Source organism: Crotalus tigris, unplaced genomic scaffold (assembly GCF_016545835.1).
Source record: "Crotalus tigris isolate CLP2741 ecotype Arizona unplaced genomic scaffold, ASM1654583v1 scf7180000017545.3456711, whole genome shotgun sequence".
In the NCBI taxonomy this organism is placed as follows: Eukaryota; Metazoa; Chordata; class Lepidosauria; order Squamata; family Viperidae; genus Crotalus; species Crotalus tigris.
The window spans coordinates 779,590-794,963 of record NW_024096464.1 but is presented as its reverse complement, the minus strand read 5'-3'; the positions used below and the strand labels follow the sequence as shown (position 1 = coordinate 794,963).

At 40.0% G+C, this 15,374-nt stretch overlaps 1 protein-coding gene across 1 annotated transcript; it reads right to left on the bottom strand.

Annotated features, from left to right (window-relative positions):
* Nucleotides 1–6,566: 6,566 nt before the first annotated feature.
* On the bottom strand, nt 6,567–15,336 carry HAUS2 (HAUS augmin like complex subunit 2). The gene is made up of 6 exons (XM_039327703.1): nt 14,995–15,336; nt 13,107–13,199; nt 11,076–11,145; nt 9,633–9,765; nt 8,224–8,332; nt 6,567–7,013 (listed from the first exon to the last, which is right to left on the bottom strand). Exons 1-6 carry the CDS (start codon nt 15,085–15,087, stop codon nt 6,864–6,866), a joined length of 648 nt encoding a protein of 215 aa, XP_039183637.1. The 5' UTR covers nt 15,088–15,336; the 3' UTR covers nt 6,567–6,863.
* Between the last annotated feature and the right edge of the window lie 38 nt (nt 15,337–15,374).

Sequence of the window (15,374 nt, the reverse complement as noted above, 5' to 3'; positions counted from 1 at the left end):
CACAGACGTGCATTCTGGGAGGTCTATGTTAACACTGCTGTTCCACGAACACTGGTTATCAGTTTCCTTCTGAGTCCAATTCAAGGAGTTTGTTCTTAATCTTTAAAGCCCTTCATGGCATAGGTCCAGGTTATGTGGGGAGCCATCTCACCCTGATGGGATTAGCCCAGCCCACCCATGCTGGTAGAAGAGGCATGCTACAGACCCCTCTTGGTCAAGGAATTCCAGCTGGCAGGGCCCAAGAGAAGACTGTTCTATTGAGACTTCCATCCTTTGAAACCTCATTTCCCCCCCCCCCCAAGTTGAGATATACAGCAACCCTTTCAGCTTTCCAAAAGGGCACAAAGACCTGGCTTTGCCAGCTAGCCTGGGCACTAATGGAGTGGCATCTTGGAGATGGTTAATGGACTATGATAAGACTCCACCTCCTCCCTACGTGCATCTTGCTCCCTCCCCAGCTTTGTCAATTTTTAAATCAAATTTAAAGTTACTAATATTTTATACTGAGGTTTTATTGAGTGTAAGCCACCTAGAGTCGGCTTTAGGAGAGATGAGTGGCATATAAGTTTGATAGATAGATAGACTTGGTCAGGTTAGCATTCAGGGTCCTGAAGGAGGATTTCATTTAATTGACAGGATATAACTATTGGGACCAACCACTGTTTCTAATTGATCTGGAGCTCAAAAGCAGAGGCCAACTCTTCAAAAAAAAAAATGAGGGGACAGTGGGTTAAGTACTTCACACTTTCTTGTATTTGTTAGAAGATGCCAAGTACATTTTGCACTATAAAATTATTTTGATACTCCCATCTGTTATGATAATTTCTTTAACTGGAGATAATTGTTCTTTTTAAGGTGATTGTGACAGTTTGATTTGCTGTTATTTCTATTTTACAATCTGCTGTTAATACCAAGTTGCACAGCTTTATTTAAAACTATTCAGTAAGTAGTCTGTGAAGTTCAAATTAAAGCAGCAGAAATCCAAAGTAAGCATTCTACATGACAGTTAATTACTAATATCAAAAATAATTTTAATTATATTTAATAAAAACAGTTCTCTGCAAATCTATTCAGGCTGTTACAGCACAACAAACACAATAGAAAATACAATACATTTTTATATAAGAGTATATAATAGCCAAGAATCACAGGTAAAACCAAGCCTTGTTTTAGTGTTATATAATATAAATTATGCCCCCTAGTGACAAATATCAGTATTCCAAAAGGAAGGATTTCTGACTGTACATTGCTGTTGCAGCCTGTCATTCGTGGTATTTTATTATTGTGAGTGCGGCCAATTTAATTTATGGTTTGCTCAGGAAACACAACACAGTATTTTTTTTTCTGCTGATCACTAATACTTAAAGAAACTGTTTTAAAACTTCCGTTATATTTAACACTTAAAATAAAGCTTCTTTCAAATTCAACATAATTCCTGGTGATTTCACAGATACATCTTTGTAATTTTCTTTAAAAGAATACAGTCCAGTCTTTTCAAGAAGCTATGTGTATGTTAACTAATAATTTAGTTTTTGAGGAAAGTTCATTACTTGTAAATTAAATTGTATTTAGGATTTGAGATTGCAATCCCAAACATGAGGATATGAATGCTATTGAATTTTAGCATAGAAATCTGCTTAGTCACAAGCTACCTTTTTACTATTTTCAGTCAGTCTAGGTAGGGACTGAAAACTTAAGTAGGGTCAATTAGGTTAGTACTTGGATAATAAGACTATAAATATACCAGCACTATAAATTAAATTGGAAAGATAAAAACTTGTCCCAGAAAAAGGAGTTGGCAATCCACTTCCATACTGTTGCCACAAAAAGCACACATCACAGAACATCACAAGTTTACCTTCAAGGGCCTTATTTGTTTCTGCTGAAATATGCTTTAAATGACAGAACTGGAGAATTAAACCCTAATGCCATATTTGGGTCTTCAGATACAACAAACAATAGTTTTACAATTACTAAATCAGTCTCTAGACTTACACAATGCTAATCAAACCAAGGTTAATATCCCAGTGACTTAAGAGACATAGGATAGCCATCTGCCTGATATGGTTTAATTTGGATTCCTGGACAAAGCAAGGGAGTCAGATCAATGACCTACGGCAGACATGTCAAACACAAGGCCCAGGGGCCGGATGCAGCCCGCGACATGGTTTCATGTGGCCCGCAAAGCCATCCTGGAAATAGTGAGGGAATGGCCCCCGCTGCCTTGGCCCCATCCCAGGCTGGCTGGGAGCCAATGTACAATTTTGTGGTGGCCATCTATGCTGAAACGCATTCAATCTTAGCTCCACAAGGCCGTCTGGAAACAGTGAGGAACCAGCCCCTGCCTCATCGGCCCCATCCCCTGGGTGCCTGCTGGGGAGGTGTCACCTTTTGTGAGGAATGAAGAAATGCACCATTGCCTGGAAGTGGCCAGCAAATGGCCCTACTTCACATATCCAACTTGATGGGCTCCAGGGGAGGGGTTTCGTCAGGCTCTTCCAGTGGACCATGCCTTGGAGCTTGCCCTGGTCCCACCCCCTTCTGCCAGAGACCCTCAGATCTGTCCCACTCCTGCCCAGGCCCCCACAGGCATCCTTGACACAAACGATGTAGAGCTGGCCATGCCCACCCAGTATGCCACACCCACTCCAGCCATGCCCACCCAGGCTGCACCCACCCTGGCCACACCTACCCGGCCCCCCGAGGACAACCGCAATGCTGATGCAGCCCTCAATGAAATTGAGTTTGACACACCTGACCTACGGGCTTTTTCCAATTATCTGGAGGTCTAGGCTGAAAGGAAATGCTCAGCATATTCTCAGGTTTCGCTGCTTACATTTACTAGAGCAGTATTTTCTTAAGTAGTATAAAAATGAAAACTCTTGAAAATACCCAAGAAAGCAAACAAATGGCTCATCATTGTTGTTGTTAACTGCGAAGTCGTGTCCGACCCATCGTGACCCCATGGACAACGTTCCTCCAGGTCTTCCTGTCCTCTACCATCTTCTGGAGTCCATTTAAATTCACACCTACTGCTTCAGTGACTCCATCCAGCCATCTCATTCTCTGTCGTCCCCTTCTTCTATTGCCCTCAATCTTTCCCAGCATTAGGCTCTTCTCCAGTGAATCCTTCCTTCTCATTAGGTGGCCAAAGTACTTGAGTTTCAACTTCAGGATCTGGCCTTCTAAAGAGCAGTCGGGGTTGATCTCTTCTAGGACTGACCGGTTTGAACGCCTTGCAGTCCAAGGGACTCGCAGGAGTCTTCTCCAGCACCATAGTTCAAAGGCCTCAATTCTTTGGCGCTCAGCCTTTCTTATGGTCCAACTTTCACAGCCATACATTGCAACTGGGAAAACCATGGCCTGGACTATACGCACTTTTGTTGGCAGGGTGATGTCTCTGCTTTTTAGAATGCTGTCTAGATTTGCCATAGCTTTCCTCCCCAGGAGCAAGCGTCTTTTAATTTCTTGGCTGCAGTCCCCATCTGAGGTGATCTTGGAGCCCAGAAAAATAAAATCTGTCACTACCTCCATTTCTTCCCCATCTATTTGCCAGGAATTGAGAGGGCCGGATGCCATGATTTTGGTTTTCTTAATGTTGAGTTTCAAGCCAACTTTTGCACTCTCCTTCTTCACCCGCATCAAGAGGCTCTTTAGTTCCTCTTCACTTTCTGCCATTAGAGTGGTATCATCTGCATATCTTAGGTTGTTGATATTTCTCCCGGCAATCTTAATTCCAACTTTTGATTCATCTAGCCCTGCCTTTCTCATGATGTGCTCTGCATATAAGTTAAATAGGCAGGGCGACAGTATACAGCCTTGCCGGACTCCTTTTCCAATTTTGAACCAATCAGTGGTTCCGTGTTCGGTTCTCACTGTTGCTTCTTGACCCACATATAGGTTTCTAAAGAGACAAATGAGATGGTCTGGTACTCCCATCTCTTTAAGGACTTGCCACAATTTGTTGTGATCCACACAATCAAAGACTTTTGCATAGTCAATGAAGCAGAAGTAGATGTTTTTCTGGAACTCCCTAGCTTTCTCCATGATCCAGCGTATGTTGGCAATTTGATCTCTAGTTCCTCTGCCTCTTCGAAATCCTGCCTGTACTTCTGGTAGTTCTCGATCCACATACTGCTGGAGTCTAGCTTGTAGGATTTTAAGCATAACTTTACTAGCATGTGAAATGAGTGCAATGGTGCGATAGTTTGAACATTCTTTGGCATTGCCTTTCTTTGGAATTGGAATGTAAACTGACCTTTTCCAATCCTGTGGCCACTGTTGAGTTTTCCAAATTTGCTGGCAAATTGAGTGTAGCACTTTTACTGCATCGTCTTTTAAGATTTTGAATAGCTCAGCTGGAATACTGTCACCTCCACTAGCTTTGTTGTTGCTCAGATTTTCTAAGGCCCATTTCACTTCACATTCTAGGATGTCTGGTTCGAGGTCAGTGACCATCTCATTGTGGTTATCTGGGATGTTAAGCTCATTCTTGTATAGTTCTTCTGTGTAGTTTTGCCATCTCTTCTTAATCTCTTCTGCCTCTGTTAGGTCTCTGCCATTTTGGTCCTTTATCATGCCCATCTTTGCATGAAACGTTCCCTTCATATCTCCAATTTTCTTGAAGAGATCTCTGGTCCTCCCTATTCTGTTGTTTTCTTCTATTTCTTTGCACTGTTCATTTAAGAAGGCATTCTTATCTCTTCTAGCTACTCTCTGGAATTCTGCATTCAATTGGGTGTATCTTTCTCTTTCTCCTTTGCCTTTCGCTTCCCTTCTTTCCTCAGCTATTTGCAAAGCTTCCTCAGACAGCCATTTTGCTTTCTTGCATTTCTTTTTCTTTGGGATGGCATTCTGTCTATCAGATCCAGTTCCTTAAATCTATTTGTCACCTCTACTGTATATTCATCAGGAATATGATTTAGTTCATACCTGAGTGGCCTAGTGCTTTTCCCTACTTTTTTCAATTTAAGCCTAAATTTTGCAACGAGAAGCTCATGATCTGAGCCACAGTCAGCTCCTGGTCTTGTTTTTACTGACTGTATAGAGCTTCTCCATCTTTGGCTGCAGAGCACATAGTCAATCTGATTTCTATGTTGACCGTCTGGTGATGTCCATGTGTAGAGCCGTCTCTTGGGTTGTTGGAAAAGAGTGTTTGTTATGACCATCGTATTCTCTTGACAAAATTCTATTAGCCTGTGCCCTGCTTCATTTTGTACTCCAAGGCCAAACTTGCCTGTTATTCCGGTTATCTTTTGGCTTCCTACCTTAGCATTCCAATCCCCCATGATGATAAGGACATCATTTTTTGGTGTTAATTCTATAAGGTGCTGTAGGGCTTCATAGAACCGGTCAATTTCATCCTCTTCAGCACCAGTGGTTGGGGCATAGATTTGGACTACTGTGATATTGAATGGTTTGCCTTGGATTCGAATAGAGATCATTCTGTCATTTTGAGGATTGTATCCCAGTATTGCTTTTCCTATTCTTTTATTGACTATGAAGGCTACTCCATTTCTTCTGAGGGATTCTTGCCCACAGTAGTATACCTGATGGTCATCTGAGTTAAATTCACCCATTCCTGTCCATTTTAGTTCGCTGATTCCTAAGATGTCGATGTTCAGTCTTGTCATCTCTTTTTTGACTACGTCTAGCTTGCCTTGATTCATGGATCTTACATTCCAGGTTCCTATGGAGAAAAAATCTTTACAGCATCGGACTTTCCTTTCACCACCAGATATATCCACAGCTGAGCGTCCTTTCGGCTTTGGCCCAGTCGCTTCATTCTTTCTGGCGCTACTAGTACTAGCCCTCTGCTCTTCCCCAGTAGCATATTGGACACCTTCCGACCTGAGGGGCTCATCTTCCAGCGTCATATCTTTTTTCCTTTTAGTACTGTCCATGGGGTTTTCATGGCAAAGATACTGGAGTGGTTTGCCATTTCCTTCTCCAGTGGATCACATTTTGTCAGAACTCTCTGCTATAACCTGTCCGTCTTGGGTGGCCCTGCACGGCATAGCTTATAGCTTCATTGAGTTACGCAAGCCCCTTCGCCACAACAAGGCAGTAATCCATAAAGGGGGGCTCATCTTAGAAAACCCAGAGTTCTCACTTGAGGCACAAATAATTGGGTTGAAAATTTGGACACACTATGCAAAGATCTAGCTCTTTGGAGAAGGCTGTAATGCTGGGAAAGGTGAAAAAAAGAGAAGAGAATGACCAGCAGTAAGGTGGATGGACTCAGTTACAGCGGTGATGAGTGCACTAGCACCAGCTGCATAGAACTCTTTAAGCATTGTGACTTTTTGTATTATGTGAACCTTAGACAGCTCATATTTTTAGTTTCCGAAAACCAAATATATTACAAATGCTGGTTTCTAAAAATCTCAAATAGTGGCTGTTGCAGATTTTATAATAAACAACATATTTCTTAATATACATCACCAACACAATATGAGCAGAAAGGAAGGAGGATGCAAGGTAGCAAGTTGACATTTTCACTTACAAGCTCACACTTTGAACTGTTATTGACAGACATCTGGATCAAATAAGCAATGAAGCCAAAGTTAGCTTTTTAAATTTGGTTTATTTGCTTGCTAAAAATAACATATATACCTAAAAGAGATGTTATTTAAGACAGTGTTATTACAACCTTTCCTTAAAACATTCCTCAGGCACTTAAGAGAAATTCTCAGTAATTTAATATCTGCCACCAGTTTCCATACAACACTAGTTCCATATATAAATATTCCTTTCAGAATCTAGATGCAAATAGTTATACATCTGAAAACAAGAATAAAATGCATGTGTATTTTATTAAAAAATTGTTATCCTTGGAATAGGAAAAGAGAAAAATAAATGTATTATCGTATGCTTTTGAAAGAACAATCTAATCCAGCAATCAGTTGTGTATTTTCAAAGATTTCTTTTTGTTTCTCTCTCCACTCCAAGATTTGTTCTGCCAGTTCTTCGATCTCTGTTACCAATAAGTCCATCTTTGCTAATGCACTACTCTGTAATATAATATGAAAATAAATATTTCAATAGTATTTGGTAAGATTTCAACATCTTGAAAGCTAAAAAAAGCTCAAAGCTACTGTAATTTTATTAATATATACTAATTTATTCCATACACTGTTTGAGAATAAGAAAAGTAGTAAAAAATAATATCTTTTCATTTCAGGAGGAAGTATAGCATGAAATGAAGTACTGTAGCAATTTGCATTTCCCCAAAGCATTTCCCTTATGTTTTTTCAGGTTACAAAACTATCATGTAGTACAGGGCTTTTCAACCAGTGGTATGGGTACCACCTGTGGTACATTGGAACCTGGCAGGTGGTACGCAACCATCCTAGAAAAGTGGTAGCGGGGGAGGGGAATGAGCTGAATTGGTGGCAGCACCGCACAAGCCTGAGCAAGAGACAGCTGGAGCTGCAGGGCTGTCAGAGCTCAGCGGAAGCGCCAGGATCAGTGCTGCTTTCCAGCTGATTGGCGCTTTTTCAGGGCTCAGCGGAAGCGCCAGGATCAGCGCCAGGCTGCAGCTGGAGCTTGGCACTGATCCTGGTGCTTCTGCTGAGCTCTGAACAAGCGCCGATCAGCTGGAATGTTGCAGCATCTCCAGGGTCTTGTGATTTACATTCAGATGCTTGGCAACTGATTCGTATTTATGACAGTCACAGTGTCCCAGGGTCATGTGAAGTGACAAAAATCTGCTGCAACCATCCAGCAGACAGGGGGAATAAAAACCAAACACCCCCCACCCCACCCCCACTGCCGATCCTCAACAGAAATGGTCACAACAATGAAAACTTCGGACAGGAGGAAGAGCGCCGCCAGGTGGGCAGGCAGGTGTCTTGCTCGGCTGTTGCTTGGGGAGCACTTTTTTCAGTGCCATTGTAACTTCAAACAGTCACTAAGCAAAATGTTGTAAGTCAAGGACTACCTATACTTTATCACTTTTTTCTTTCTTTCTTTTTTTTTTTTTTGGTCATCAAGTTTTTGACACCTTGCTAAGCGACTGGTGGTACTCAGATGTTGCCATATCCTAAAAGTGATACAATAGGTGAAAAGTTTGAAAAGCCCTGATGTAGTAGTAGACTGGTACTATATTTTGAGATTAAGAAATAAAGATGTTCTTAGTATTATCCAAAAAGCTGAACTTGTAAATTGTCCTTAAGGAAAAAGAAAGACTATTAGTGAAATGTTAAAATATTTGCTACTTACCATATTTCTAATATTTTCAGGTATTTGAGGGATTCTTCTTATAGTAAGAAAGTGGGATTCTAATTTTTCAATAAAAACTACTGCCAGTGCCAGCAATTGTACCACATCTCTAAAGTACAAGCAAAGATGCATTATTCCATATTCAGTAGTTTGAGAAGTTTTAAGAATCTTTGGATTTTATTTCTAAATTCTCCCCTATTTAAACATGGATTTAAAAATTATACCAACTTACTATATAAAGACAATAAACATTGTTAAACCTGAAATATACCCCAGTCAAGACTGAACACCCTATTTTTTGCAAAAAAAATCAATATGTCTAAAACCTTAGGAGAAAAATTTTAAAAAATGTTTTTGTTTCTATTTTTTCAACAAAAGTCTCTGAAGAATCATACCAGGGTATTAATATAAAAGCTTAAAATAATTCTAAATAGCAAAATCTAAGTTAAAACTATTTAAAAAGAGACCAAATGCTTCTATAAATAAGTAAAAATGTGAATAACTAAGTATTCATATACCCCTTTCAAATGTACAGAGAAGATTGTCAAACTTCTCAAGGAAAGATCCTCTCCCAAAGCTTAGCCATTAACACCTTCAACAGGGATGGGCCAGAGAGTTGGGCCTCTAAGGCAGATCTCAAAACAGAAGAGGGTTGATATAGGCTCAGTAATGGTTTAAAGCAGGGGTGTCAAACTGGCGGTCCATGGACTGGATGCATCACACACAGGCCACGCCCACCCCGGCTCCGCAAAGGCAAAAAATGTTGCGATGTCACATGATGCAATCAAGTTTGACACCTGTTGTTTAAAGTAATGTGCCCAGACTATTTAGAGCTGTAAAAATGAATACCAACCATATAAGGTGTGCCATGAAACAAACAGCACAATAAATATCAAAATATGATGCACACCAGTGATCTCTTTGATGTGCTCGTAGACTATATTTTCATACTATGTATTTGATTAAATGAGAAATTGATAAAAAATCCAGCACAACCATAAAATGTAGCTGATAGAAGCTGTTTTCTGATGTTAAAAATAGGCCTTTGGGTTCTTCTCATTCAGGAGCTAAGATAAAAATGTGTGTTTTACAAATACCAGCAGATTGTCACTGTACATTATTATTATTCGCCTGTACAAAGGGAAAGGTAGCAAGAATGAATACAAACTTTACAGGGAAACGTGTTTGGCAGAAATGTTAAGAATGCAAGGGTGGGTTGAAAAATAGTGAATCCAATGCAGTCAATACAGTCAATTCGGAGGAGTGAATGGATGTTGAAAGAAGCAAAAACAGTTGTGCATACTAGTGTATTTCTGTCCACTTTTATCAGCCCCATACTCCACTGGACTCTCACAGATTCCACCAATAATAAATACTAAGTAAACATACAAAATTAGGACGATTGATACCTATGGAAGGCAGCTTCTATAGGCAGACTTTCTCGACACAGTGGTTTAACTAGCCTTTGCCTCAGAGCTCGTTTGCTCTTTAGCACTGCATCCAGGTGCCTGTTCATTGCTTGCAAAGCCTGGCACTTCTGAGCTATGAAAAAGAAAATGTCAAAGTAAAACTGGCTGGTGCATTAATGTACATCACGATTACAGAACATTTGGAGAAAAAAAGACTACATTACATCATAGTCTTCCCAATATGAATTCTGGCACCTGGATTAATTAAAAAGCAAGTAATATAGAGAGAGAGAAAAGAGGGGAAAAAGGATTTATATTATATAATTTATATAATAGTTCAGGAAGTACTGGGCTTGCCTGGCAACTGCTGAACAATCTAATTAGTACATTCCAATGTTACTCTGGATTGATAGTTCAATTTCTGAATACCATCCCAAAATTCTTACAGCAAGTATGACAGAACACACTGGAATTATATTCAACTTCGTAAAAGGACTTTTTCTCATATAACGGAAGTGTCCTTTTTTCTCCTTTGCAACTCTTTACAATCGATTAGTGATATCCTCACAAATTGATCTTCATGGTATAAAGGAGTGTATTTCAATCCCATATCCTGTATTATTATTTTAATGTATGCTGTTTTTCAAAACAATATTGCCAAAGAGGCTTACAGCATCCACTAGGCTTCTAAAGGTAACAATCTCTCTCTTAAAAAATGCTGCATTTTTTAAGCACCCTGGCAGACCAGTTTGATCTAATGGATAAGGCACAATTTGAAGCCAGGAGACTATGGATTTATATATTTAATAGATTTATATGAGTGCCATTACAAATATATGACTGAATGGCTAATATGAAAACTGATAAAAACATATCCCTTGGTGGATGGGACTCAGAGCATGCCCTTATATATGATCAAATAGGATGGGTAGAAATAATCAGGGAGAGATGAACCCATAAGTAACTCAGTCCCAAGTCACAAAGAGCTTTAACAATGACTGCCAACACTGAATTACACTTTGAAATATACTGGTGGCCAATGCAGCCTGTGGAACTATGATGTCATATATGCTGAAAAACAGGTATTGCTAACTGATTGTGCCACCACATTGTGCCACCACTTAAACTTCCAGATGGCCTTCCAGATGCTTGTAAAACATGTTGCAGTAGTCCAATCTAAAGATTCCTAGGGTATAAGTGACTGTATGACCCCCTTCCTGGGGTACAGACAACAGCTGGATGACTTTGGGCCAGTGACTTTCTCTTAGTCCTAATTACTTGCAAGCCACTTCTGAGAATACTGACAACAAAAGTATAAAACAAATAATACAAAAAGAATTTTCCAATTGTATGAACATACAAAATTAACTCAAAGTCTTATATTACGTCCAATTCCTTAACTACCTTCCTCAAAGGTTAAATAGCAATCTTAACAATACTTACTAAGATAAAATGGGTGAGTAATGTCTGCTGTATCTTTTTCCATTTGCAGGGCTTCAGTCTCCAAATTAATCTGTAACATTGAAACAGTGCCTTTAAAATTTCTGTGCAGTTATTTAAAGTTACATGAATTCTGCTAAAATGATGCTCCATTATTTTTACAAAAGTATTTGATATACTGAAATGAAAATGTTTAAATATATCTATTTTTTATTTTTGCATATGGTTTACTTTACTATATACCTCTTCTTTAGAGTTCACTGGCCAAAAAGACTAGAAATCAGCCAAAAAGACTAGAAACCAGCAAAAACCATCATAACCATGATTAAGTGACTGCAGAATGCAGCAACCAGCCATAAAAGTGAGCTGGTTTCCAAGTGCCCAAAATTTGGTCAGATGACCATGGATATGTATTGCAGTCATAAGTAGCTTTGGAGAGAGGGGGGGATCTGTCTTAACTTTAAATTGTCACTAAGCAAGGACTAGTATACAAAAAAGGAAAAAAACACTATAGACCAGGGGTCCCCAACCCCCGGTCCATGGACCAGTACTGGGCCGTGGCATGCCAGCAACCGGTCTGCATAAAGAAGCAAAGCCCCATCTGCGAGATGCAGGCAGCACACAAAACCACACCCCCTCCGGTCCGTGGAAAAACCTCTCTCCATGGAACCGATCCCTGGTGCCCAAAAGATTGGGGACCTCTGCTATAGACCTATAATATACTTTTTTTTCTCTGAAAACATCACAGGTATTATAATATTTGTTGTTGTTGTTGTTAGTTGCGAAGTCGTGTCCGACCCATTGCGACCCCATGGACAATGTTCCTCCAGGCCTTCCTGTCCTCTATCATCTTCTGGAGTCCATTTAAGCTCACGCCTACTGCTTCAGTGACTCCATCCAGCCACCACATTCTCTGTCGTCCCCTTCTTCTATTGCCCTCAATCTTTCCCAGCATTAGGCTCTTCTCCAGTGAGTCCTTCCTTCTCATTAGGTGGCCAAAGTATTTGAGTTTCAACTTCAGGATCTGGCCTTCTAAAGAGCAGTCAGGGTTGATCTCCTCTAGGACTGACCGGTTTGATCGCCTTGCAGTCCAGGGGACTTGCAGGAGTCTTCTCCAGCACCATAGTTCAAAGGCCTCAATTCTTTGGCGCTCAGCCTTTCTTATGGTCCAACTTTCACAGCCATACATTGCAACTGGGAAAACCATGGCCTTGACTATACGCACTTTTGTTGGCAGGGTGATGTCTCTGCTTTTTAGTATGCTATCTAGATTTGCCATAGCTTTCCTCCCCAGGAGCAAGCATCTTTTAATTTCTTGGCTGCAGTTCCCATCTGTGGTGATCCTGGAGCCCAGGAAGATAAAATCTGTCATTACCACCATTTCTTCCCCATCTATTTGCCAGGAATTGAGGGCCGGATACTGTGATCTTGGTTTTCTTAATGTTGAGTTTCAAGCCAACTTTTGCACTCTCCTTCTTCACCCGCAACAAGAGGCTCTTTAGTTCCTCTTCACTTTCTGCCCTTAGAGTGGTATCATCTGCATATCTTAGGTTGTTGATAATTCTCCCAGCAATCTTAATTCCAATTTTTGATTCGTCTAGCCCTACCTTTCTCATGATGTGCTCTGCATGTAAGTTAAATAGGAAGAGCAACAGTATACAGCCTTGCCGGACTCCTTTCCCAATTTTGAAACAATCAGTGGTTCTGTGTCCAGTTCTCACTGTTGCTTCTAGACCCGCATATAGGTTTATCAAGAGACAAATAAGATGGTCTGGTACTCCCATCTCTTTAAGAACTTGCCACAACTTGTTGTGATCCACACAATCAAAAGCTTTAGCATAGTCAATGAAGCAGAAGTAGATGTTTTTCTGGAACTCCCTAGCTTTCTCCATGATCCAGCGTATGTTATATTAAAGAAGTTTAAACTGATTTCTCTTCTGGAACAGAAGGTATTGTGACTAATGGAACAAATGTTCACACTTCACATCATTTTTATTAAAATAAGTCTTATTCTAGTACTAAAATATTATTTACCCGGCTGACTTCAGCTTGGAGATCAGCAATTTGTTCTGCTTCTGAGAAATAAGTAAAACAAGCAGATGGTTTTCTACATATATCTAGGGTCCCCTGCAGAAGAAAAGAAAAAGACAAACCAACTCAAACACCATGAAGTTTGGAATATTTACTTGTAAATAAAGATCAATTAATTCTGAAACAATTAAAAATTTATAAACTGATTGAACTATCACTTACTAGGAGAGACCAACACACAGAATACATATCTATATCTTTTAAGTGCTTTATTCTTTATGTTGCTTTGTTATAAAAGTAAAATCTACGGTTGAAAATTACTCTTGTATCATTTTTTTCTTTTAAAAATCTTAAAAATCTAAAATTCTTTATATATCTCAGAATATCAACCTTATGCAATAACATGCAAAGGTAATTTGACCAAAATATAGGTCTATTATGAAAAGTAAGTTATTCTAACAACAATCAAAGGATTCTATTAAAATATAAGTGGTTACTAATGAGGGGCAGAATGCAATTCAAATATTTATGAAAAATGTTTTATATATCGCTTATCTTTTAAAATATGATGTATTAGGGTGGTGCAACATTATTGAATGAATAAGAAAACTTAGGTGTGCACTTTATATAGTGTGTCCACTCTCCAAGTGGAGCAAATAAACACAGACAGCTTGTATGATAAAAGAACAGAAAGTTGGACAAATAGGTTTACAAAATGGACAATTGGAGAAAGGGACAAATTGGGGGGGGGGGAGAGAAATAGGACATAGTAACTTTTTACGTTTCTTGGAATGGGTGATAAAAATTACAGCAAAAACTGCAAAAATGTACTTAGGCCTACATATATATAACATTACGTCTTCCAGCATCATTTTTTTCAACTGCAATATTTTTCCAACAATCTTTATTTTCAAAGGTCATGATAGAAACCTATGAGAACCCATGTGACCTACAAATTACATTAATCTTAAATTTGAATGGGCTAGATTGAAGTTGATTGCTGGAATCAGGAAATAAATTAAGTAATGTAAATCATTCTAATCTAGACCACTGAGTCTGTCAACAGATGAGGAAAAAAAAAGCAAACAATTTACAATATACTACTGTGAAAATAGTCCAAAATAATAAAATTACAAACACTCAAAAAGCCAGATTTTAAAGCAATTCGTGCTGGATGCAAAAACATGAGATCAAATGAAATGACATGTCTTCCTTTTGCCAGACATCTAGGAACCTTAGACAGAGGAAAATAGTCTGCTCCTTTCAGAAATTAATTCCTAGTTAATTGACTATGGCACCAGATCTGACACAAGGGTTACTTACAAACATGTCCGTTTTTTTTTTCAAAGTAGCTTTTCAAATCATAAGGACGCTTTATGAAATTCAGTGGAAATTCCCACATAAATCACAGTGGAAGTACATATCCCTAAGTATTTACATAATAAATACAGTGTCTATGGTAGAGGAAGATCCAAATCGCATTTTGTTCCAATCAGTACACTTTTTTTGCGTCACATTTATTTCATGGGATCAAAAAACATACAGGACCTAGTTACAACAGAGTGGCATTTACATTCCTGTAGACACGCAGACGTGCCGAAGTTTGTCATGCTTATTTCGAAACAAAATGACCAAGCGTGCAGCAGAATCAGCGCAACATCCTAAATCGCGAGAAAGCTGCTTTCCCAAAGTAATTCCGGAAGAAAAAGGCGGGCCGTGCTTAAAGACCCCCAAAAACCAGCTGCAGCACCTACAAATCATGAGAATGAGTAATCTGAGCTTCTTTCATTCTGGCGCACAGACTCCTTTCTTAAGGCTTGGCACTTGTTTGGGAGACGCACACCGCCTCGGAGGCGATTCTTATTTGCAAGGAAAGAACCAGCTGCCCCACCTGAGACACCACTCCCGCGGAGAGAGCTCGCGCTAACATCAGTCCCGCCGCCGTGGGCTGCACGGGGTCCCAGGGGTTGTTGGAGGAAGCCATGGATAGGCAGCTCCGGGCGTAGCACGCGCGCGCGCGCTTCGCCAGCCTAGGAAGAGCCTCCCGGAGACGCCTGGGACGCTCACGCCGCCATCTTGAGTGCGGCCAAACTGCTCTCCCGCCACGCGAGTCTCTAACCGCCAAAGAAGACCGAAGGAGATTCCTCACACTTCCGCTATGGACAGTCCCGACCACGATCTATCCCAGCGGGGTCCACCGAAGCATTGACTCATCTGTACGAAGAGTGGCGGCTTTTCCTGCTAAATGAGGCATCCGGAAGCAAATGGCGA